The sequence below is a fragment of the Cetorhinus maximus genome, unplaced genomic scaffold (genome assembly GCF_964194155.1).
Source record: "Cetorhinus maximus unplaced genomic scaffold, sCetMax3.hap1.1 HAP1_SCAFFOLD_1613, whole genome shotgun sequence".
Lineage (NCBI taxonomy): Eukaryota > Metazoa > Chordata > Chondrichthyes > Lamniformes > Cetorhinidae > Cetorhinus > Cetorhinus maximus.
Genome location: NW_027597553.1, coordinates 19743 through 45796, shown reverse-complemented (window position 1 = coordinate 45796; position 26054 = coordinate 19743). Strand labels below are relative to the sequence as shown.

Here is a 26054-nt window from a genome sequence, read left to right as displayed (position 1 = left end):
CTCTGTATCTAACTCCGTGCTGTACCTGTCCTGGGAGCGTTTGATGTGGATAGTGTAGAGGGATCTTTACTCTGTATCTAACCCTGTGCTGTACCTGTCCTGGGAGTGTTTGATGTGGACAGTGCAGAGGGAGCTTTACTCTGTATCTCACCCATGCTGTACCTGTCCTGGGAGTGTTTGATGTGGACAGTGTAGAGGGAGCTTTACTCTGCATCTAACCCTGTGCTTTACCTGGCCTGGGAAAGTTTGATTGGGACAATGTAGAAGGAGCTTTACTCTCTATATAACCCTGTGCTGTGCCTGTCCTGGGAGTGTTTGATGTGGACAGTGTAGAGGGAATTTACTCTCTATATAACCCTGTGCTGTGCCTGTCCTGGGAGTGTTTGATGTGGACAGTGTAGAAGGAGCTTTACTCTGTATCTAACCCCGTGCTGTACCTGTCCTGGGAGTGTTTGATGTGGACAGTGTAGAGGGAGCTTTACTGTGTATCTAACCCCGTGCGAAAGCTGTCCTGGGAGCGTTTGATGTGGACATTGCAGAGGGAGCTTTACTCTGTATCTAACCCCGTGCTGTACCTGTCCTGGGAGTGTTTGATGTGGACAGTGCAGAGGGAGCTTTACTCTGTATCTCACCCATGCTGTACCTGTCCTGGGAGTGTTTGATGTGGACAGTGTAGAGGGAGCTTTACTCTGTATCTAACCCTGTGCTTTACCTGGCCTGGGAATGTTTGACGTGGACAGTGTAGAGGGAGTTTTACTCTGTATCTAACCCCGTGCTGTACCTGTCCTGGGAGCGTATGATGTGGACAGTGCAGAGGGAGCTTTACTCTGTATCTAACCCCGTGCTGTACCTGTCCTGGGAGCGTTTGATGTGGACAGTGCAGAGGGAGCTTTACTCTGTATCTAACCCCGTGCTTTACCTGTCCTGGGAGTGTTTGATGTGGACAGTGTAGCGGGAGCTTTACTCTGTATCTAACCCCGTGCTGTACCTGTCCTGGGAGTGTTTGATGTGGACAGTGCACGGGGAGGTTTACTCTGTATCTAACCCCGTGCTGTACCAGCCCTGGGAGTGTTTGATGGGGACAGTGAAGAGGGAGCTTTACTCTGTATCTAACCCTGTGCTGTACCTGTCCTGGGAGTGTTTGATTCTGGACAGTGTAGAGGGAGCTTTACTCTGTATCTAACCCCGTGCTGTACCTGTCGTGGGAGTGTTTGATGCAGACAGTGTAGAGGGAGCTTTACTCTGTATCTAACTGTACCTGGCCTGGGAGTGTTTGATGTGGACAGTGCAGATGGAGCTTTACTCTGTATCTAACCCTGTGCTGTACCTGTCCTGGGAGTGTTTGATGGGGACAGTGTAGAGGGAGCTTTACTCTGTATCTAACCCCGTGCTGTACCTGTCCTGGAAATGTTTGATGGGGACAGTGCAGAGGGAGTTTTACACTGTATCTAACCCTGTGGTGTACCTGGCCTGGGATTGTTTGATGGGGACAGTGTAGAGGGAGCTTTACTCTGTATCTAACCCCGTGCTATAGCTGTCCTGGGAGCGTTTGATGTGGACAGTGCAGAGGGAGCTTTACTCTGTATCTAATCCTGTGCTTTACCTGCCTGGGAATGTTTGATTGGGACAATGTAAAGGGAGCGTTACTCTCTATATAACCCTGTGCTGTGCCTGTCCTGGGAGTGTTTGATGGGGACAGTGTAGAGGGAGCTTTACTCTGTTTCTAACCCTGTGCTGTACCTGTCCTGGGAGAGTTTGATGTGGACAGTGCAGGGGGAAATTTTCTCTGTATCTAACCCCAGGCTGTACCTGTCCTGGGAGTGTTTCATGTGGACAGTGTAGAGGGAGCTTTATTCTGTATCTAACCCCGTGCTGTACCTGTCCTGGGAGTGTTTGATGTGGACAGTGTAGAGGGAGCTTTACTCTGTATCTAACCCTGTGCTTAACTGCCTGGGAATGTTTGATTGGGACAATGTAGAGGGAGCGTTACTCTCTATATAACCCTGTGCTGTGGAAGTCCTGGGAGTGTTTGATGGGGACAGTGCAGAGGGAGCTTTACTCTGTATCTAACCCCGTGCTGTACCTGTCCTGGGAGTGTTTGATGTGGACAGTGCAGAGGGAGCTATACTATGTATCTAACCCCGTGCTGTACCTGTCCTGGGAGTGTTTGATGTGGACAGTGTAGAGGGAGCTTTACTCTGTATCTAACACCAGGCTGTACCTGTCCTGGGAGTGTTTGATGTGGACAGTGCAGAGGGAGCTTTACTCTGTTTCTAACCCTGTGCTCTACCTGCCCAGGGAGTGTTTGATGGGGACAGTGTAGAGGGAGCTTTACTCTGTATCTAACCCCGTGCTATAGCTGTCCTGGGAGCGTTTGATGTGGACAGTGCAGAGGGAGCTTTACTCTGTATCTAACCCTGTGCTGTACCTGTCCTGGGAGTGCTTGATGGGGACAGTGAACAGGGAGCTTTACTCTGTATCTAAGCTCGTGTTGTACCTATCCTGGGAGTGTTTGATTGGGACAGTGTAGAGGGAGCTTCAGTCTGTATCTAACCCCGTGTTGTACCTGTCCTGGGAGAGTTGGATGTGGACAGTGCAGAGGGAGCTTGACTCTGTATCTAACCCTGCGCTGTACCTGTCCTGGGAGTGTTTGATGTGGACAGTGCAGAGGGAGTTTTACTCTGTATCAAACCCTGTACTTTAACTGGCCTGGGAATGTTTGATTGGGACAATGTAGAGGGAGATTTACTCTCTATATAACCCTGTGCTGTGCCTGTCCTGGGAGTGTATGATGTGGACAGTGTAGAGGGAGCTTTACTCTCTATATAACCCTGTGCTGTGCCTGTCCTGGGAGTGTTTGATGTGGACAGTGTAGAGGGAGCTTTACTCTGTATCTAACCCCGTGCTGCATCTGTCCTGGGCGTGTTTGATGTGGACAGTGTAGAGGGAGTTTTAGTCTGTATCTAACTGTACCTGGCCTGGGAGTTGTTGAGGTGGACAGTGCAGATGGAGCTTTACTCTGTATCTAACCCTGTGCTGTACCTGCCCTGGGAGAAATTGATGGGGACAGTGTAGAGGGAGCTTTACTCTGTATCTAACCCCGTGCCGTACCTGTCCTGGAAGTGTTTGATGGGGACAGTGCAGAGGGAGTTTTACACTGTATCTAACCCCGTGCTGTACCTGGCCTGGGATTGTATGATGGGGACAGTGGAGAGGTAGCTTTACTCTGTATCTAACCCCGTGCTATAGCTGTCCTGGGAGCGTTTGATGTGGACAGTGCAGAGGGAGCTTTACTCTGTATCTAACCCTGTGCTGCACCTGTCCTGGGAGTGTTTGATGGGGACAGTGTAGAGGGAGCTTTACTCTGTATCTAAGCCCGTGCTGTACCTGTCCTGGGAGTGTTTGATTGGGACAGTGTAGAGGGAGCTTTACTCTGTATCTAACCCCGTGCTGTACCTGTCCTGGGAGTGTTTGATGTGGACAGTGCAGAGGGAGTTTGAGTCTGTATCTAACTGTACCTGGCCTGGGAGTGTTTGATGTGGACAGTGCAGATGGAGATTTACTCTGTATCTAACCCTGTGCTGTACCTGTCCTGGGAGTGTTTGATGGGGACAGTGTAGAGGGAGCTTTACTCTGTATCTAACCCCGTGCTGTACCAGTCCTGGAAATGTTTGATGGGGACAGTGCAGAGGGAGTTTTACACTGTATCTAACCCCGTGCTGTACCTGGCCTGGGATTGTTTGATGGGGACAGTGTAGAGGTAGCTTTACTCTGTATCTAACCCCGTGCTATAGCTGTCCTAGTAGTGTTTGATGTGGACAGGGCAGAGGGAGCTTTACTCTGTATCTAACTCCGTGCTGTACCTGTCCTGGGAGCGTTTGATGTGGATAGTGTAGAGGGATCTTTACTCTGTATCTAACCCTGTGCTGTACCTGTCCTGGGAGTGTTTGATGTGGACAGTGCAGAGGGAGCTTTACTCTGTATCTCACCCATGCTGTACCTGTCCTGGGAGTGTTTGATGTGGACAGTGTAGAGGGAGCTTTACTCTGCATCTAAACCTGTGCTTTACCTGGCCTGGGAAAGTTTGATTGGGACAATGTAGAAGGAGCTTTACTCTCTATATAACCCTGTGCTGTGCCTGTCCTGGGAGTGTTTGATGTGGACAGTGTCGAGGGAATTTACTCTCTATATAACCCTGTGCTGTGCCTGTCCTGGGAGTGTTTGATGTGGACAGTGTAGAAGGAGCTTTACTCTGTATCTAACCCCGTGCTGTACCTGTCCTGGGAGTGTTTGATGTGGACAGTGTAGAGGGAGCTTTACTGTGTATCTAACCCCGTGCGAAAGCTGTCCTGGGAGCGTTTGATGTGGACATTGCAGAGGGAGCTTTACTCTGTATCTAACCCCGTGCTGTACCTGTCCTGGGAGTGTTTGATGTGGACAGTGCAGAGGGAGCTTTACTCTGTATCTCACCCATGCTGTACCTGTCCTGGGAGTGTTTGATGTGGACAGTGTAGAGGGAGCTTTACTCTGTATCTAACCCTGTGCTTTACCTGGCCTGGGAATGTTTGACGTGGACAGTGTAGAGGGAGTTTTACTCTGTATCTAACCCCGTGCTGTACCTGTCCTGGGAGCGTATGATGTGGACAGTGCAGAGGGAGCTTTACTCTGTATCTAACCCCGTGCTGTACCTGTCCTGGGAGCGTTTGATGTGGACAGTGCAGAGGGAGCTTTACTCTGTATCTAACCCCGTGCTTTACCTGTCCTGGGAGTGTTTAATGTGGGCAGTGCAGATGGAGCTTTACTCTGTATCTAACCCCGTGCTGTACCTGTCTTGGGAGTGTTTGATGTGGACAGTGCACGGGGAGGTTTACTCTGTATCTAACCCCGTGCTGTACCAGCCCTGGGAGTGTTTGATGGGGACAGTGAAGAGGGAGCTTTACTCTGTATCTAACCCTGTGCTGTACCTGTCCTGGGAGTGTTTGATTCTGGACAGTGTAGAGGGAGCTTTACTCTGTATCTAACCCCGTGCTGTACCTGTCGTGGGAGTGTTTGATGCAGACAGTGTAGAGGGAGCTTTACTCTGTATCTAACTGTACCTGTCCTGGGAGTGTTTGATGGGGACAGTGTAGAGGGAGCTTTACTCTGTATCTAACCCTGTGCTGTACCTGTCCTGGAAATGTTTGATGGGGACAGTGCAGAGGGAGTTTTACACTGTATCTAACCCTGTGGTGTACCTGGCCTGGGATTGTTTGATGGGGACAGTGTAGAGGGAGCTTTACTCTGTATCTAACCCCGTGCTATAGCTGTCCTGGGAGCGTTTGATGTGGACAGTGCAGAGGGAGCTTTACTCTGTATCTAATCCTGTGCTTTACCTGCCTGGGAATGTTTGATTGGGACAATGTAAAGGGAGCGTTACTCTCTATATAACCCTGTGCTGTGCCTGTCCTGGGAGTGTTTGATGGGGACAGTGTAGAGGGAGCTTTACTCTGTTTCTAACCCTGTGCTGTACCTGTCCTGGGAGAGTTTGATGTGGACAGTGCAGGGGGAAATTTTCTCTGTATCTAACCCCAGGCTGTACCTGTCCTGGGAGTGTTTCATGTGGACAGTGTAGAGGGAGCTTTATTCTGTATCTAACCCCGTGCTGTACCTGTCCTGGGAGTGTTTGATGTGGACAGTGTAGAGGGAGCTTTACTCTGTATCTAACCCTGTGCTTAACTGCCTGGGAATGTTTGATTGGGACAATGTAGAGGGAGCGTTACTCTCTATATAACCCTGTGCTGTGGAAGTCCTGGGAGTGTTTGATGGGGACAGTGCAGAGGGAGCTTTACTCTGTATCTAACCCCGTGCTGTACCTGTCCTGGGAGTGTTTGATGTGGACAGTGCAGAGGGAGCTATACTATGTATCTAACCCCGTGCTGTACCTGTCCTGGGAGTGTTTGATGTGGACAGTGTAGAGGGAGCTTTACTCTGTATCTAACACCAGGCTGTACCTGTCCTGGGAGTGTTTGATGTGGACAGTGCAGAGGGAGCTTTACTCTGTTTCTAACCCTGTGCTCTACCTGCCCAGGGAGTGTTTGATGGGGACAGTGTAGAGGGAGCTTTACTCTGTATCTAACCCCGTGCTATAGCTGTCCTGGGAGCGTTTGATGTGGACAGTGCAGAGGGAGCTTTACTCTGTATCTAACCCTGTGCTGTACCTGTCCTGGGAGTGCTTGATGGGGACAGTGAACAGGGAGCTTTACTCTGTATCTAACCCCGTGCTGTACCTGTCCTGGGAGTGTTTGATGTGGACAGTGCAGAGGGAGCTTTACTCTGTCTCTCACCCATGCTGTACCTGTCCTGGGAGTGTTTGATGTGGACAGTGTAGAGGGAGCTTTACTCTGTATCTAACCCTGTGCTTTACCTGGCCTGGGAATGTTTGACGTGGACAGTGTAGAGGGAGCTTTACTCTGTATCTAACCCCGTGCTGTACCTGTCCTGGGAGCGTGTGATGTGGACAGTGCAGAGGGAGCTTTACTCTGTATCTAACCCCGTGCTGTACCTGTCCTGGGAGCGTTTGATGTGGACAGTGCAGAGGGAGCTTTACTCTGTATCTAACCCCGTGCTTTACCTGTCCTGGGAGTGTTTAATGTGGGCAGTGCAGAGGGAGCTTTACTCTGTATCTAACCCCGTGCTGTACCTGTCCTGGGAGTGTTTGATGTGGACAGTGCACGGGGAGGTTTACTCTGTATCTAACCCCGTGCTGTACCTGTCGTGGGAGTGTTTGATGCAGACAGTGTAGAGGGAGCTTTACTCTGTATCTAACTGTACCTGGCCTGGGAGTGTTTGATGTGGACAGTGCAGATGGAGCTTTACTCTGTATCTAACCCCGTGCTGTACCTGTCCTGGAAGTGTTTGATGGGGACAGTGTAGAGGGAGCATTACTCTGTATCTAATCCCGTGCTGTATCTGTCCTGCGCGTGTTTGATGTGGACAGTGTAGAGGGAGTTTTAGTCTGTATCAAACTGTACCTGGCCTGGGAGTGTTTGATGTGGACAGTGCAGATGGAGCTTTACTCTGTATCTAACCCTGTGCTGTACCTGTCCTGGGAGTGTTTGATGGGGACAGTGTAGAGGGAGCTTTACTCTGTATCTAACCCCGTGCTGTACCTGTCCTGGAAATGTTTGATGGGGACAGTGCAGAGGGAGTTTTACACTGTATCTAACCCCGTGCTGTACCTGGCCTGGGATTGTTTGATGGGGACAGTGTAGAGGTAGCTTTACTCTGTATCTAACCCCGTGCTATAGCTGTCCTGGGAGCGTTTGATGTGGACAGTGCAGAGGGAGCTTTACTCTGTATCTAACCCTGTGCTGTACCTGTCCTGGGAGTGTTTGATGGGGACAGTGTAGAGGGAGCTTTACTCTGTATCTAAGCCCGTGCTGTACCTGTCCTGGGAGTGTTTGATTGGGACAGTGTAGAGGGAGCTTTACTCTGTATCTAACCCCGTGCTGTACCTGTCCTGGGAGTGTTTGATGTGGACAGTGCAGAGGGAGCTTTACTCTGTATCTAACCCTGTGTTGTACCTGTCCTGGGAGTGTTGGATGTGGACAGTGTAGAGGGAGCTTTACTCTGTATCTCACCCATTCTGTACCTGTCCTGGGAGTGTTTGATGTGGACAGTGTAGAGGGAGCTTTACTCTGTATCTAACCCCGTGCTGTACCTGTCCTGGGAGTGATTGATGTGGACAGTGTAGAGGGAGTTTTACTCTGTATCTAACCCCGTGCTGTACCTGTCCTAGTAGTGTTTGATGTGGACAGGGCAGAGGGAGCTTTACTCTGTATCTAACTCCGTGCTGTACCTGTCCTGGGAGCGTTTGATGTGGATAGTGTAGAGGGATCTTTACTCTGTATCTAACCCTGTGCTGTACCTGTCCTGGGAGTGTTTGATGTGGACAGTGCAGAGGGAGCTTTACTCTGTATCTCACCCATGCTGTACCTGTCCTGGGAGTGTTTGATGTGGACAGTGTAGAGGGAGCTTTACTCTGCATCTAACCCTGTGCTTTACCTGGCCTGGGAAAGTTTGATTGGGACAATGTAGAAGGAGCTTTACTCTCTATATAACCCTGTGCTGTGCCTGTCCTGGGAGTGTTTGATGTGGACAGTGTAGAGGGAATTTACTCTCTATATAACCCTGTGCTGTGCCTGTCCTGGGAGTGTTTGATGTGGACAGTGTAGAAGGAGCTTTACTCTGTATCTAACCCCGTGCTGTACCTGTCCTGGGAGTGTTTGATGTGGACAGTGTAGAGGGAGCTTTACTGTGTATCTAACCCCGTGCGAAAGCTGTCCTGGGAGCGTTTGATGTGGACATTGCAGAGGGAGCTTTACTCTGTATCTAACCCCGTGCTGTACCTGTCCTGGGAGTGTTTGATGTGGACAGTGCAGAGGGAGCTTTACTCTGTATCTCACCCATGCTGTACCTGTCCTGGGAGTGTTTGATGTGGACAGTGTAGAGGGAGCTTTACTCTGTATCTAACCCTGTGCTTTACCTGGCCTGGGAATGTTTGACGTGGACAGTGTAGAGGGAGTTTTACTCTGTATCTAACCCCGTGCTGTACCTGTCCTGGGAGCGTATGATGTGGACAGTGCAGAGGGAGCTTTACTCTGTATCTAACCCCGTGCTGTACCTGTCCTGGGAGCGTTTGATGTGGACAGTGCAGAGGGAGCTTTACTCTGTATCTAACCCCGTGCTTTACCTGTCCTGGGAGTGTTTGATGTGGACAGTGTAGCGGGAGCTTTACTCTGTATCTAACCCCGTGCTGTACCTGTCCTGGGAGTGTTTGATGTGGACAGTGCACGGGGAGGTTTACTCTGTATCTAACCCCGTGCTGTACCAGCCCTGGGAGTGTTTGATGGGGACAGTGAAGAGGGAGCTTTACTCTGTATCTAACCCTGTGCTGTACCTGTCCTGGGAGTGTTTGATTCTGGACAGTGTAGAGGGAGCTTTACTCTGTATCTAACCCCGTGCTGTACCTGTCGTGGGAGTGTTTGATGCAGACAGTGTAGAGGGAGCTTTACTCTGTATCTAACTGTACCTGGCCTGGGAGTGTTTGATGTGGACAGTGCAGATGGAGCTTTACTCTGTATCTAACCCTGTGCTGTACCTGTCCTGGGAGTGTTTGATGGGGACAGTGTAGAGGGAGCTTTACTCTGTATCTAACCCCGTGCTGTACCTGTCCTGGAAATGTTTGATGGGGACAGTGCAGAGGGAGTTTTACACTGTATCTAACCCTGTGGTGTACCTGGCCTGGGATTGTTTGATGGGGACAGTGTAGAGGGAGCTTTACTCTGTATCTAACCCCGTGCTATAGCTGTCCTGGGAGCGTTTGATGTGGACAGTGCAGAGGGAGCTTTACTCTGTATCTAATCCTGTGCTTTACCTGCCTGGGAATGTTTGATTGGGACAATGTAAAGGGAGCGTTACTCTCTATATAACCCTGTGCTGTGCCTGTCCTGGGAGTGTTTGATGGGGACAGTGTAGAGGGAGCTTTACTCTGTTTCTAACCCTGTGCTGTACCTGTCCTGGGAGAGTTTGATGTGGACAGTGCAGGGGGAAATTTTCTCTGTATCTAACCCCAGGCTGTACCTGTCCTGGGAGTGTTTCATGTGGACAGTGTAGAGGGAGCTTTATTCTGTATCTAACCCCGTGCTGTACCTGTCCTGGGAGTGTTTGATGTGGACAGTGTAGAGGGAGCTTTACTCTGTATCTAACCCTGTGCTTAACTGCCTGGGAATGTTTGATTGGGACAATGTAGAGGGAGCGTTACTCTCTATATAACCCTGTGCTGTGGAAGTCCTGGGAGTGTTTGATGGGGACAGTGCAGAGGGAGCTTTACTCTGTATCTAACCCCGTGCTGTACCTGTCCTGGGAGTGTTTGATGTGGACAGTGCAGAGGGAGCTATACTATGTATCTAACCCCGTGCTGTACCTGTCCTGGGAGTGTTTGATGTGGACAGTGTAGAGGGAGCTTTACTCTGTATCTAACACCAGGCTGTACCTGTCCTGGGAGTGTTTGATGTGGACAGTGCAGAGGGAGCTTTACTCTGTTTCTAACCCTGTGCTCTACCTGCCCAGGGAGTGTTTGATGGGGACAGTGTAGAGGGAGCTTTACTCTGTATCTAACCCCGTGCTATAGCTGTCCTGGGAGCGTTTGATGTGGACAGTGCAGAGGGAGCTTTACTCTGTATCTAACCCTGTGCTGTACCTGTCCTGGGAGTGCTTGATGGGGACAGTGAACAGGGAGCTTTACTCTGTATCTAAGCTCGTGTTGTACCTATCCTGGGAGTGTTTGATTGGGACAGTGTAGAGGGAGCTTCAGTCTGTATCTAACCCCGTGTTGTACCTGTCCTGGGAGAGTTGGATGTGGACAGTGCAGAGGGAGCTTGACTCTGTATCTAACCCTGCGCTGTACCTGTCCTGGGAGTGTTTGATGTGGACAGTGCAGAGGGAGTTTTACTCTGTATCAAACCCTGTACTTTAACTGGCCTGGGAATGTTTGATTGGGACAATGTAGAGGGAGATTTACTCTCTATATAACCCTGTGCTGTGCCTGTCCTGGGAGTGTATGATGTGGACAGTGTAGAGGGAGCTTTACTCTCTATATAACCCTGTGCTGTGCCTGTCCTGGGAGTGTTTGATGTGGACAGTGTAGAGGGAGCTTTACTCTGTATCTAACCCCGTGCTGCATCTGTCCTGGGCGTGTTTGATGTGGACAGTGTAGAGGGAGTTTTAGTCTGTATCTAACTGTACCTGGCCTGGGAGTTGTTGAGGTGGACAGTGCAGATGGAGCTTTACTCTGTATCTAACCCTGTGCTGTACCTGCCCTGGGAGAAATTGATGGGGACAGTGTAGAGGGAGCTTTACTCTGTATCTAACCCCGTGCCGTACCTGTCCTGGAAGTGTTTGATGGGGACAGTGCAGAGGGAGTTTTACACTGTATCTAACCCCGTGCTGTACCTGGCCTGGGATTGTATGATGGGGACAGTGGAGAGGTAGCTTTACTCTGTATCTAACCCCGTGCTATAGCTGTCCTGGGAGCGTTTGATGTGGACAGTGCAGAGGGAGCTTTACTCTGTATCTAACCCTGTGCTGCACCTGTCCTGGGAGTGTTTGATGGGGACAGTGTAGAGGGAGCTTTACTCTGTATCTAAGCCCGTGCTGTACCTGTCCTGGGAGTGTTTGATTGGGACAGTGTAGAGGGAGCTTTACTCTGTATCTAACCCCGTGCTGTACCTGTCCTGGGAGTGTTTGATGTGGACAGTGCAGAGGGAGTTTGAGTCTGTATCTAACTGTACCTGGCCTGGGAGTGTTTGATGTGGACAGTGCAGATGGAGATTTACTCTGTATCTAACCCTGTGCTGTACCTGTCCTGGGAGTGTTTGATGGGGACAGTGTAGAGGGAGCTTTACTCTGTATCTAACCCCGTGCTGTACCAGTCCTGGAAATGTTTGATGGGGACAGTGCAGAGGGAGTTTTACACTGTATCTAACCCCGTGCTGTACCTGGCCTGGGATTGTTTGATGGGGACAGTGTAGAGGTAGCTTTACTCTGTATCTAACCCCGTGCTATAGCTGTCCTAGTAGTGTTTGATGTGGACAGGGCAGAGGGAGCTTTACTCTGTATCTAACTCCGTGCTGTACCTGTCCTGGGAGCGTTTGATGTGGATAGTGTAGAGGGATCTTTACTCTGTATCTAACCCTGTGCTGTACCTGTCCTGGGAGTGTTTGATGTGGACAGTGCAGAGGGAGCTTTACTCTGTATCTCACCCATGCTGTACCTGTCCTGGGAGTGTTTGATGTGGACAGTGTAGAGGGAGCTTTACTCTGCATCTAAACCTGTGCTTTACCTGGCCTGGGAAAGTTTGATTGGGACAATGTAGAAGGAGCTTTACTCTCTATATAACCCTGTGCTGTGCCTGTCCTGGGAGTGTTTGATGTGGACAGTGTCGAGGGAATTTACTCTCTATATAACCCTGTGCTGTGCCTGTCCTGGGAGTGTTTGATGTGGACAGTGTAGAAGGAGCTTTACTCTGTATCTAACCCCGTGCTGTACCTGTCCTGGGAGTGTTTGATGTGGACAGTGTAGAGGGAGCTTTACTGTGTATCTAACCCCGTGCGAAAGCTGTCCTGGGAGCGTTTGATGTGGACATTGCAGAGGGAGCTTTACTCTGTATCTAACCCCGTGCTGTACCTGTCCTGGGAGTGTTTGATGTGGACAGTGCAGAGGGAGCTTTACTCTGTATCTCACCCATGCTGTACCTGTCCTGGGAGTGTTTGATGTGGACAGTGTAGAGGGAGCTTTACTCTGTATCTAACCCTGTGCTTTACCTGGCCTGGGAATGTTTGACGTGGACAGTGTAGAGGGAGTTTTACTCTGTATCTAACCCCGTGCTGTACCTGTCCTGGGAGCGTATGATGTGGACAGTGCAGAGGGAGCTTTACTCTGTATCTAACCCCGTGCTGTACCTGTCCTGGGAGCGTTTGATGTGGACAGTGCAGAGGGAGCTTTACTCTGTATCTAACCCCGTGCTTTACCTGTCCTGGGAGTGTTTAATGTGGGCAGTGCAGATGGAGCTTTACTCTGTATCTAACCCCGTGCTGTACCTGTCTTGGGAGTGTTTGATGTGGACAGTGCACGGGGAGGTTTACTCTGTATCTAACCCCGTGCTGTACCAGCCCTGGGAGTGTTTGATGGGGACAGTGAAGAGGGAGCTTTACTCTGTATCTAACCCTGTGCTGTACCTGTCCTGGGAGTGTTTGATTCTGGACAGTGTAGAGGGAGCTTTACTCTGTATCTAACCCCGTGCTGTACCTGTCGTGGGAGTGTTTGATGCAGACAGTGTAGAGGGAGCTTTACTCTGTATCTAACTGTACCTGTCCTGGGAGTGTTTGATGGGGACAGTGTAGAGGGAGCTTTACTCTGTATCTAACCCTGTGCTGTACCTGTCCTGGAAATGTTTGATGGGGACAGTGCAGAGGGAGTTTTACACTGTATCTAACCCTGTGGTGTACCTGGCCTGGGATTGTTTGATGGGGACAGTGTAGAGGGAGCTTTACTCTGTATCTAACCCCGTGCTATAGCTGTCCTGGGAGCGTTTGATGTGGACAGTGCAGAGGGAGCTTTACTCTGTATCTAATCCTGTGCTTTACCTGCCTGGGAATGTTTGATTGGGACAATGTAAAGGGAGCGTTACTCTCTATATAACCCTGTGCTGTGCCTGTCCTGGGAGTGTTTGATGGGGACAGTGTAGAGGGAGCTTTACTCTGTTTCTAACCCTGTGCTGTACCTGTCCTGGGAGAGTTTGATGTGGACAGTGCAGGGGGAAATTTTCTCTGTATCTAACCCCAGGCTGTACCTGTCCTGGGAGTGTTTCATGTGGACAGTGTAGAGGGAGCTTTATTCTGTATCTAACCCCGTGCTGTACCTGTCCTGGGAGTGTTTGATGTGGACAGTGTAGAGGGAGCTTTACTCTGTATCTAACCCTGTGCTTAACTGCCTGGGAATGTTTGATTGGGACAATGTAGAGGGAGCGTTACTCTCTATATAACCCTGTGCTGTGGAAGTCCTGGGAGTGTTTGATGGGGACAGTGCAGAGGGAGCTTTACTCTGTATCTAACCCCGTGCTGTACCTGTCCTGGGAGTGTTTGATGTGGACAGTGCAGAGGGAGCTATACTATGTATCTAACCCCGTGCTGTACCTGTCCTGGGAGTGTTTGATGTGGACAGTGTAGAGGGAGCTTTACTCTGTATCTAACACCAGGCTGTACCTGTCCTGGGAGTGTTTGATGTGGACAGTGCAGAGGGAGCTTTACTCTGTTTCTAACCCTGTGCTCTACCTGCCCAGGGAGTGTTTGATGGGGACAGTGTAGAGGGAGCTTTACTCTGTATCTAACCCCGTGCTATAGCTGTCCTGGGAGCGTTTGATGTGGACAGTGCAGAGGGAGCTTTACTCTGTATCTAACCCTGTGCTGTACCTGTCCTGGGAGTGCTTGATGGGGACAGTGAACAGGGAGCTTTACTCTGTATCTAAGCTCGTGTTGTACCTATCCTGGGAGTGTTTGATTGGGACAGTGTAGAGGGAGCTTCAGTCTGTATCTAACCCCGTGTTGTACCTGTCCTGGGAGAGTTGGATGTGGACAGTGCAGAGGGAGCTTGACTCTGTATCTAACGCTGCGCTGTACCTGTCCTGGGAGTGTTTGATGTGGACAGTGCAGAGGGAGTTTTACTCTGTATCAAACCCTGTACTTTAACTGGCCTGGGAATGTTTGACTGGGACAATGTAGAGGGAGATTTACTCTCTATATAACCCTGTGCTGTGCCTGTCCTGGGAGTGTATGATGTGGACAGTGTAGAGGGAGCTTTACTCTCTATATAACCCTGTGCTGTGCCTGTCCTGGGAGTGTTTGATGTGGACAGTGTAGAGGGAGCTTTACTCTGTATCTAACCCCGTGCTGCATCTGTCCTGGGCGTGTTTGATGTGGACAGTGTAGAGGGAGTTTTAGTCTGTATCTAACTGTACCTGGCCTGGGAGTTGTTGAGGTGGACAGTGCAGATGGAGCTTTACTCTGTATCTAACCCTGTGCTGTACCTGCCCTGGGAGAAATTGATGGGGACAGTGTAGAGGGAGCTTTACTCTGTATCTAACCCCGTGCCGTACCTGTCCTGGAAGTGTTTGATGGGGACAGTGCAGAGGGAGTTTTACACTGTATCTAACCCCGTGCTGTACCTGGCCTGGGATTGTATGATGGGGACAGTGGAGAGGTAGCTTTACTCTGTATCTAACCCCGTGCTATAGCTGTCCTGGGAGCGTTTGATGTGGACAGTGCAGAGGGAGCTTTACTCTGTATCTAACCCTGTGCTGCACCTGTCCTGGGAGTGTTTGATGGGGACAGTGTAGAGGGAGCTTTACTCTGTATCTAAGCCCGTGCTGTACCTGTCCTGGGAGTGTTTGATTGGGACAGTGTAGAGGGAGCTTTACTCTGTATCTAACCCCGTGCTGTACCTGTCCTGGGAGTGTTTGATGTGGACAGTGCAGAGGGAGTTTGAGTCTGTATCTAACTGTACCTGGCCTGGGAGTGTTTGATGTGGACAGTGCAGATGGAGATTTACTCTGTATCTAACCCTGTGCTGTACCTGTCCTGGGAGTGTTTGATGGGGACAGTGTAGAGGGAGCTTTACTCTGTATCTAACCCCGTGCTGTACCAGTCCTGGAAATGTTTGATGGGGACAGTGCAGAGGGAGTTTTACACTGTATCTAACCCCGTGCTGTACCTGGCCTGGGATTGTTTGATGGGGACAGTGTAGAGGTAGCTTTACTCTGTATCTAACCCCGTGCTATAGCTGTCCTGGGAGCGTTTGATGTGGACAGTGCAGAGGGAGCTTTACTCTGTATCTAATCCTGTGCTTTACCTGCCTGGGAGTGTTTGATGTGGACAGTGTAGAGGGAGCTTTACTCTGTATCTAATCCTGTGCTTTACCTGCCTGGGAATGTTTTATTGGGACAATGTAAAGGGAGCGTTACTCTCTATATAACCCTGTGCTGTGGAAGTCTGGGAGTGTTTGATGGGGACAGTGCAGAGGGAGCTTTACTCTGTATCTAACCCCGTGCTGTACCTGTCCTGGGAGTGTTTGATGTGGACAGTGCAGAGGGAGCTATACTATGTATCTAACCCCGTGCTGTACCTGTCCTGGGAGTGTTTGATGTGGACAGTGTAGAGGGAGCTTTACTCTGTATCTAACACCAGGCTGTACCTGTCCTGGGAGTGTTTGATGTGGACAGTGCAGAGGGAGCTTTACTCTGTATCTAACCCCGTGCTGTACCTGACTGGGATTGTTTGATGTGGACAGTGTAGAGGGAGCTTTACTCTGTTTCTAACCCTGTGCTCTACCTGCCCAGGGAGTGTTTGATGGGGACAGTGTAGAGGGAGCTTTACTCTGTATCTAACCCCGTGCTATAGCTGTCCTGGGAGCGTTTGATGTGGACAGTGCAGAGGGAGCTTTACTCTGTATCTAACCCTGTGCTGTACCTGTCCTGGGAGTGCTTGATGGGGACAGTGAACAGGGAGCTTTACTCTGTATCTAACCCCGTGTTGTACCTGTCCTGGGAGAGTTGGATGTGGACAGTGCAGAGGGAGCTTGACTCTGTATCTAACCCTGCGCTTTACCTGTCCTGGGAGTGTTTGATGTGGACAGTGCAGAGGGAGTTTTACTCTGTATCAAACCCTGTACTTTAACTGGCCTGGGAATGTTTGATTGGGACAATGTAGAGGGAGATTTACTCTCTATATAACCCTGTGCTGTGCCTGTCCTGGGAGTGTATGATGTGGACAGTGTAGAGGGAGCTTTACTCTCTATATAACCCTGTGCTGTGCCTGTCCTGGGAGTGTTTGATGTGGACAGTGTAGAGGGAGCTTTACTCTGTATCTAACCCTGTGCTGCATCTGTCCTGGGCGTGTTTGATGTGGACAGTGTAGAGGGAGTTTTAGTCTGTATCTAACTGTACCTGGCCTGGGAGTTGTTGAGGTGGACAGTGCAGATGGAGCTTTACTCTGTATCTAACCCTGTGCTGTACCTGCCCTGGGAGAAATTGATGGGGACAGTGTAGAGGGAGCTTTACTCTGTATCTAACCCCGTGCCGTACCTGTCCTGGAAGTGTTTGATGGGGACAGTGCAGAGGGAGTTTTACACTGTATCTAACCCCGTGCTGTACCTGGCCTGGGATTGTATGATGGGGACAGTGGAGAGGTAGCTTTACTCTGTATCTAACCCCGTGCTATAGCTGTCCTGGGAGCGTTTGATGTGGACAGTGCAGAGGGAGCTTTACTCTTTATCTCACCCATTCTGTACCTGTCCTGGGAGTGTTTGATGTGGACAGTGTAGAGGGAGCTTTACTCTGTATCTAACCCCGTGCTGTACCTGTCCTGGGAGTGATTGATGTGGACAGTGTAGAGGGAGTTTTACTCTGTATCTAACCCCGTGCTGTACCTGTCCTAGTAGTGTTTGATGTGGACAGGGCAGAGGGAGCTTTACTCTGTATCTAACTCCGTGCTGTACCTGTCCTGGGAGCGTTTGATGTGGATAGTGTAGAGGGATCTTTACTCTGTATCTAACCCTGTGCTGTACCTGTCCTGGGAGTGTTTGATGTGGACAGTGCAGAGGGAGCTTTACTCTGTATCTCACCCATGCTGTACCTGTCCTGGGAGTGTTTGATGGGGACAGTGTAGAGGGAGCTTTACTCTGCATCTAACCCTGTGCTTTACCTGGCCTGGGAAAGTTTGATTGGGACAATGTAGAAGGAGCTTTACTCTCTATATAACCCTGTGCTGTGCCTGTCCTGGGAGTGTTTGATGTGGACAGTGTAGAGGAAATTTACTCTCTATATAACCCTGTGCTGTGCCTGTCCTGGGAGTGTTTGATGTGGACAGTGTAGAGGGAGCTTTACTGTGTATCTAACCCCGTGCTATAGCTGTCCTGGGAGCGTTTGATGTGGACATTGCAGAGGGAGCTTTACTCTGTATCTAACCCCGTGCTGTACCTGTCCTGGGAGTGTTTGATGTGGACAGTGCAGAGGGAGCTTTACTCTGTATCTCACCCATGCTGTACCTGTCCTGGGAGTGTTTGATGTGGACAGTGTAGAGGGAGCTTTACTCTGTATCTAACCCTGTGCTTTACCTGGCCTGGGAATGTTTGACGTGGACAGTGTAGAGGGAGCTTTACTCTGTATCTAACCCCGTGCTGTACCGGTCCTGGGAGCGTATGATGTGGACAGTGCAGACGGAGCTTTACTCTGTATCTAACCCCGTGCTGTACCTGTCCTGGGAGCGTTTGATGTGGACAGTGCAGAGGGAGCTTTACTCTGTATCTAACCCCGTGCTTTACCTGTCCTGGGAGTGTTTAATGTGGGCAGTGCAGAGGGAGCTTTACTCTGTATCTAACCCCGTGCTGTACCTGTCCTGGGAGTGTTTGATGTGGACAGTGCACGGGGAGGTTTACTCTGTATCTAAGCCCGTGCTGTACCAGCCCTGGGAGTGTTTGATGGGGACAGTGAAGAGGGAGCTTTACTCTGTATCTAACCCCGTGCTGTACCTGTCCTGGGAGTGTTTGATTCTGGACAGTGTAGAGGGAGCTTTACTCTGTATCTAACCCCGTGCTGTACCTGTCGTGGGAGTGTTTGTTGCAGACAGTGTAGAGGGAGCTTTACTCTGTATCTAACTGTACCTGGCCTGGGAGTGTTTGATGTGGACAGTGCAGATGGAGCTTTACTCTGTATCTAACCCTGTGTTGTACCTGTCCGGGGAGTGTTTGATGGGGACAGTGTAGAGGGAGCTTTACTCTGTATCTAACCCCGTGCTGTACCTGTCCTGGAAGTGTTTGATGGGGACAGTGTAGAGGGAGCTTTACTCTGTATCTAACCCCGTGCTGTATCTGTCCTGCACGTGTTTGATGTGGACAGTGTAGAGGGAGTTTTAGTCTGTATCTAACTGTACCTGGCCTGGGAGTGTTTGATGTGGACAGTGCAGATGGAGCTTTACTCTGTATCTAACCCTGTGCTGTACCTGTCCTGGGAGTGTTTGATGGGGACAGTGTAGAGGGAGCTTTACTCTGTATCTAACCCCGTGCTGTACCTGTCCTGGAAATGTTTGATGGGGACAGTGCAGAGGGAGTTTTACACTGTATCTAACCCAGTGCTGTACCTGGCCTGGGATTGTTTGATGGGGACAGTGTAGAGGTAGCTTTACTCTGTATCTAACCCCGTGCTATAGCTGTCCTGGGAGCGTTTGATGTGGACAGTGCAGAGGGAGCTTTACTCTGTATCTAACCCTGTGCTGTACCTGTCCTGGGAGTGTTTGATGGGGACAGTGTAGAGGGAGCTTTACTCTGTATCTAAGCCCGTGCTGTACCTGTCCTGGGAGTGTTTGATTGGGACAGTGTAGAGGGAGCTTTACTCTGTATCTAACCCCGCCCTGTACCTGTCCTGGGAGTGTTTGATGTGGACAGTGCAGAGGGAGCTTTACTCTGTATCTAACCCTGTGTTGTACCTGTCCTGGGAGTGTTTGATGTGGACAGTGCAGAGGGAGCTTTACTCTGTATCTCACCCATGCTGTACCTGTCCTGGGAGTGTTTGATGTGGACAGTGTAGAGGGAGCTTTACTCTGTATCTAACCCCGTGCTGTACCTGTCCTGGGAGTGATTGATGTGGACAGTGTAGAGGGAGTTTTACTCTGTATCTAACCCCGTGCTGTACCTGTCCTAGTAGTGTTTGATGTGGACAGGGCAGAGGGAGCTTTACTCTGTATCTAACTCCGTGCTGTACCTGTCCTGGGAGCGTTTGATGTGGATAGTGTAGAGGGAGCTTTACTCTGTATCTTACCCCGTGCTGCACCTGTCCTGGGAGTGTTTAATGTGGACAGTGCAGAGGGAGCTTTACTCGTCATCTAACCCCGTGCTGTACCTGTCTGGGTGTGTTTGATGTGGACAGTGCACAGGGAGGTTTACTCTGTATCTAACCCCGTGCTGTACCTGCCCTGGGAGTGTTTGATGGGGACAGTGTAGAGGGAGCTTTACTCTGTATGTAACCCCGTGCTATACCTGTCCTGGGAGTGTTTGATGGGGACCGTGTAAAGTGAGATTTACTCTGTATCTAACCCCCAGCTGTCTCTGTCCTGGGAGTGTTTGATGAGGACAGTGTAGAGGGAGCTTTACTCTGTATCTAACCCCGTGCTGTACCTGTCCTGGGAGTGCTTGATGTCGACAGTGCAGATGGAGCTTTACTCTGTATCTAACCCTGTGTTGTACCTGTCCTGGGAGTGTTTGATGGGGACAGTGTAGAGGGAGCTTTACTCTGTATCTCACCCCGTGCTGAACCTGTCCTGGAAGTGTTTGATGGGGACAGTGTAGAGGGAGTTTTACTCTGTATCTAACCCCGTGCTGTACCTGCCCTGGGAGTCTTTGATGGGGACAGTGTAGAGGGAGCTTTACTCTGTATCTAACCCCGTGCTATAGCTGTCCTGGGAGCGTTTGATGTGGACAGTGCAGATGGAGCTTTACTCTGTATCTAACCCCGTGCTGTACCTGTCCTAGTAGTGTTTGATGTGGACAGGGCAGAGGGAGCTTTACTCTGTATCTAACTCCGTGCTGTACCTGTCCTGGGAGCGTTTGATGTGGATAGTGTAGAGGGAGCTTTACTCTGTATCTTACCCCGTGCTGTACCTGTCCTGGGAGTGTTTAATGTGGACAGTGCAGAGGGAGCTTTACTCGTCATCTAACCCCGTGCTGTACCTGTCTGGGTGTGTTTGATGTGGACAGTGCACAGGGAGGTTTACTCTGTATCTAACCCCCAGCTGTCTCTGTCCTGGGAGTGTTTGATGAGGACAGTGTAGAGGGAGCTTTACTCTGTATCTAACCCCGTGCTGTACCTGTCCTGGGAGTGCTTGATGTCGACAGTGCAGATGGAGCTTTACTCTGTATCTAACCCTGTGTTGTACCTGTCCTGGGAGTGTTTGATGGGGACAGTGTAGAGGGAGCTTTACTCTGTATCTAACCCCGTGCTGAACCTGTCCTGGAAGTGTTTGATGGGGACAGTGTAGAGGGAGTTTTACTCTGTATCTAACCCCGTGCTGTACCTGCCCTGGGAGTCTTTGATGGGGACAGTGTAGAGGGAGCTTTACTCTGTATCTAACCCCGTGCTATAGCTGTCCTGGGAGCGTTTGATGTGGACAGTGCAGATGGAGCTTTACTCTATCTAACCCCGTGCTGTACCTGTCCTGGGAGCGTTTGATGGGGACAGTGGAGAGGGAGCTTTACTCTGTATCTAACCCCGTGCTGTACCTGTCCTGGAAGTGTTTGATGGGGACAGTGCAGAGGGAGTTTTACTCTGTATCTAACCCCGTGATGTACCTGCCCTGGGATTGTTTGATGGGGACAGTGTAGAGGAAGCTTTACTCTGTAACTAACCCCGTGCTATAGCTGTCCTGGGAGCGTTTGATGTGGACAGTGGAGAGGGAGCTTTACTCTGTATCTAACCCTGTGCTGTACCTGTCCTGGGAGTGTTTGATGGGGACAGGGTAGAGGGAGCTTTACACTGTATCTAAGCCCGTGCTGTACCTGTCCTGGGAGTGTTTGATGTGGACAGTGCAGAGGGAGTTTTACTCTGTATCTAACCCCGTGTTGTACCTGTCCTGGGAGTGTTTGATATGGACAGTGCAGAGGGAGCTTTACTCTGTATCTAACCCCGTGCTGTACCTGTCCTGGGAGTGTTTGATGTGGACAGTGCAGAGGGAGTTTTACTCTGTATCTAACCCCGTGTTGTACCTGTCCTGGGAGTGTTTGATGTGGACAGTGCAGAGGGAGTTTTACTCTGTATCTAACCCTGTGCTTTACCTGGCCTGGGAATGTTTGATTGAGACAATGTAGAGGGAGCTTTACTCTCTATATAACCCTGTGCTGTGCCTGTCCTGGGAGCGTTTGATGTGGACAGTGTAGAGGGAGCTTTACTCTGTATCTAACCCCGTGCTGTACCTGTCCTGGGAGCGTTTGATGTGGACAGTGCAGAGGGAGCTTTACTCTGCATCTAACCCCGTGCTGTACCTGTCCTGGGAGTGTTTAATGTGGACAGTGCAGAGGGAGCTTTACTCTGTATCTAACCCCGTGCTCTACCTGTCCTGCGAGTGTTTGATGTTGTCAGTGCACAGGGAGGTTTACTCTGTATCAAACCCCGTGCTGTACCTGCCCTCGGAGTGTTTGATGGGGACAGTGTAGAGGGAGCTTTACTCTGTATCTAACCCTGTGCTGTACCTGTCCTGGGAGTGTTTGATGTGGACAGTGCAGAGGGAGCTTTACTCTGTTTCTAAGCCCGTGCTGTACCTGTCCTGGCAGTGTTTGATGTGGACAGTGTAGAGGGAGCTTTACTCTGTATCTAACCCCGTGCTATACCTGTCCTGGGAGTGTTTGATGGGGACAGTGTAAAGTGAGATTTACTCTGTATCTAACCCCCAGCTGTCTCTGTCCTGGGAGTGTTTGATGAGGACAGTGTAGAGGGAGTTTTACTCTGTATCTAACCCCGTGCTATATCTGTCCTGGGAGCGTTTGATGTGGACAGTGCAGATGGAGCTTTACTCTGTATCTAACCCCATGCTGTACCTGTCCTGGGAGTGTTTGATGAGGACAGTGTAGAGGGAGCTTTACTCTGTATCTAACCCCGTGCTGTACCTGTCCTGGAAGTGTTTGATGGGGACAGTGTAGAGGGAGCTTTACTCTGTATCTAACCCTGTGCTGTATCTGTCCTAGGAGTGTTTGATGGGGACAGTGCAGAGGGAGCCTCACTCTGTATCTAACCCTGTGCTGTACCTGTCCTGGGAGTGTTTGATGGGGACAGTGCAGAGGGAGCTTCACTTTGTATCTAACCCTGTGCTGTAAAGCCCATCCCAATGTCAATTGCGGAAAGAGCAAAATATCACTTACTTGGTTTTACATTTCTGACACATCTCACAGGACTGGTTAGCCAAACAGAATCTTCCTGCTTCACACTGACACACTGTGTTTTTCTGTCTGGTGCAGTCAGACACCACCTCCTCATCTGTGAAGACACACAAAAATCACTGGAAATTGACCCATTGGCTGGGAGCTGAACAAAAGTACATGAGAATGGGATGAAATGCAGAGCTGCTTCTGAGGGCTAGTACTGGCAGAATGAGCGGAATGGCCTTTCATGCTTCAAACTGTATAAACTTCAACCAGACATCCCTGCAACAATCAGTGATCAGGGAGCCTCTATGTTGTCCTATGGGGAGAGATTGAGTAGACTGGCTCCATATTCCCCATAGTTTATAAGAATGCGAGACGATCTAATTGAAACATAAAATTCTGAAGGGGTTTGACAGGGTAGCTAGGTGCTGAGGAAACAATTCCCTTGGTGAAGAGTCTACATCATGGGCGCACAGTCTCAGAATGAGGCATCGGTCCCTTTAGGGCTGAGATGAGGAGGAATTTCTTCACTCAGAGGGTAGTGAATCACTGGCGTTCTCTACCCCAGAGGGTGTGGAGGCTCAGTCTTCAAGTATATTCGAGACAGGGATCAATAGGTTTTTGGGAATGAAGGGATACGGGGAGAGTGCAGGAAGATGGAGTTGATTTAGAGCCTCTGCCATGATCTTGCTGAATGATGGAGCAGGATTGAGGGGCCAAATGGCCTAACCCAGCTCCTATTTCTTATATTTTCACAGCTGGCCCAGTGTCTGTCAAGATATTAGACACTGTCATCATTATCAAACTCACATGAAGAAAACCTAGGCTGGAGGTAACAGAATGAATTCAGCTGACAATCGGTCTACTTGCCTTTGGCAACCAGTAAAATGCAACCCATACCCCCCTTGCGCCAAAACCGGAGGAACATGGAGAGAATGCAAGAGGTTCCTCAGGATGGTGCTCCCATCCGATGGGACAGATTGCCCATCTCTTACTCATTGATGCAGCAAAGTTAAACTGAAAACCAAAGGCTCCTGCAGCCACACCGAATGTGTCAAGGCAGTGAAAAGGCTGCTTCGCTTCTGACTACAGACAACACTTCACCTCCTGTGGGTCCAACAGTGTAGGGCAGTTAACGTGAAGAGCTTGCATTTATACAGATGCAGCAGGACGTCACAAAGCGCTTTACAACCAACGAAGGACTTTTGAAATATGTAGGGAAGGCGGCAGCTAATCTGCACACAGCAAGATCCCACAAACGACAAAAGTACAATCTGTTTTAGTGATATTGGTTGAAAAGTAAATTTTTATCAGGATATCAGAGGAAACTCCCCTGGTCTTCTTTCTAGTCGCTCTGACAGCGCAGCACTCCTTCAGTACAGACCCACCGACAGTGCAGCACTCCCTCAGTACTGTCCTTCTGACAGTGCAGCATTCCCTCAGTGCTGCCCCTCCGACAGTGCAGCACTCCCTCAGTGCTGACCCTCCGACAGTGCAGCACTCCCTCAGTGCTGACCCTCTGACCGTGCAGCACTCCCTTAGTGCTGACCCTCTGACCGTGCAACACTCCCTCAGTGCTGACCCTCTGACTGTGCAGCACTCCCTCAGTGCTGACCCTCTGACCGTGCAGCACTCCCTCAGTGCTGACCCTCTGACCGTGCAGCACTCCCTCAGTGCTGACCCTCTGACCGTGCAGCACTCCCTCAGTGCTGACCCTCTGACCGTGCAGCACTCCCTCAGTGCTGACCCTCCGACAGTGCAGCACTCCCTCAGTGCAGACCCTCCGACAGTGCAGCACTCCCTCAGTGCTGACCCGCCACCAGTGCAGCAGTCCCTCAGTGCTGTCCCTCCGACACTGCAGCACTCCCTCAGTGCTGACCCTCTGACCGTGCAGCACTCCCTCAGTGCTGACCCTCTGACCGTGCAGCACTCCCTCAGTGCTGACCCTCCGACAGTGCAGCACTCCCTCAGTACTGACCCTCCGACAGTGCAGCACTCCCTCAGTGCTGACCCGCCACCAGTGCAGCAGTCCCTCAGTGCTGTCCCTCCGACACTGCAGCACTCCCTCAGTACCGACACTGCATCACTCTCTCAGTACCGACCCCCCGACACTGCATCACTCTCTCAGTACCGACACTGCAGCACTCCCTCAGTACCGACCCCCCGACACTGCAGCACTCTCTCAGTACCGACCCCCTGACACTGCATCACTCTCTCAGTACCGACCCCCCGACACTGCAGCACTCCCTCAGTACCGACCCCCTGACACTGCAACACTCCCTCAGTACCGACACTGCAGCACTCTCTCAGTACCGACCCCCCGACACTGCAGCACTCCCTCAGTACTGACCCCCCGACACTGCAGCACTCCCTCAGTACTGACCCCCCGACACTGCAGCACTCCCTCAGTACTGACCCCCCGACACTGCAGCACTCCTTCAGTACTGACCCCCCGACACTGCAGCACTCCCTCAGTACCGACCCCCCGACACTGCAGCACTCCCTCAGTACCGACCCCCCGACACTGCAACACTCCCTCAGTACTGACCCCCCGACACTGCAGCACTCCCTCAGTACCGACCCCCTGACACTGCAGCACTCCCTCAGTACTGACCCCCCGACACTGCAGCACTCCCTCAGTACCGACCCCCCGACACTGCAGCACTCCCTCAGTACCGACCCCCTGACACTGCAACACTCCCTCAGTACCGACCCCCTGACACTGCAACACTCCCTCAGTACCGACCCCCTGACACTGCAACACTCCCTCAGTACCGACCCCCTGACACTGCAACACTCCCTCAGTACCGACCCCCTGACACTGCAACACTCCCTCAGTACCGACCCCCTGACACTGCAACACTCCCTCAGTACCGACCCCCTGACACTGCAACACTCCCTCAGTACTGACTCCCCGACACTGCAGCACTCCCTCAGTACCGACACTGCAACACTCCCTCAGTACTGACCCCCTGACACTGCAGCACTCCCTCAGTACCGACACTGCAACACTCCCTCAGTACTGACCCCCGACACTGCAGCACTCCCTCAGTACCGACACTGCAACACTCCCTCAGTACTGACCCCCGACACTGCAGCACTCCCTCAGTACCGACACTGCAGCACTCCCTCAGTACCGACCCCCCGACACTGCAGCACTCCCTCAGTACTGACCCCCGACACTGCAACACTCCCTCAGTACCGACCCCCCGACACTGCAGCACTCCCTCAGTACTGACCCCCGACACTGCAACACTCCCTCAGTACTGACCCCCCGACACTGCAGCACTCCCTCAGTACCGACACTGCAGCACTCCCTCAGTACCGACCCCCCGACACTGCAGCACTCCCTCAGTACCGACACTGCAGCACTCTCTCAGTACCGACCCCCTGACACTGCAGCACTCCCTCAGTACCGACACTGCAGCACTCTCTCAGTATCGACCCCCCGACACTGCAGCACTCCCTCAGTACCGACACTGCATCACTCTATCAGTACTGACCCCCGACACTGCAGCACTCCCTCAGTACTGACCCTCTGACATGCAGTACGAATA

At 51.0% G+C, this 26054-nt stretch overlaps 1 protein-coding gene across 3 annotated transcripts in view; it reads right to left on the bottom strand.

The window, feature by feature from the left end:
- Window positions 1–26054, bottom strand: part of LOC144676452 (tumor necrosis factor receptor superfamily member 10B-like) — a 49946-nt gene that overhangs the window by 21671 nt on the left and 2221 nt on the right. For all 3 annotated transcript variants that reach the window (XM_078536864.1, XM_078536865.1, XM_078536863.1), the window contains exon 3: window positions 22495–22609. In XM_078536864.1, the coding sequence (XP_078392990.1) occupies window positions 22495–22609 (115 nt within the window). The remainder of the gene's footprint in view (window positions 1–22494; window positions 22610–26054) is intronic.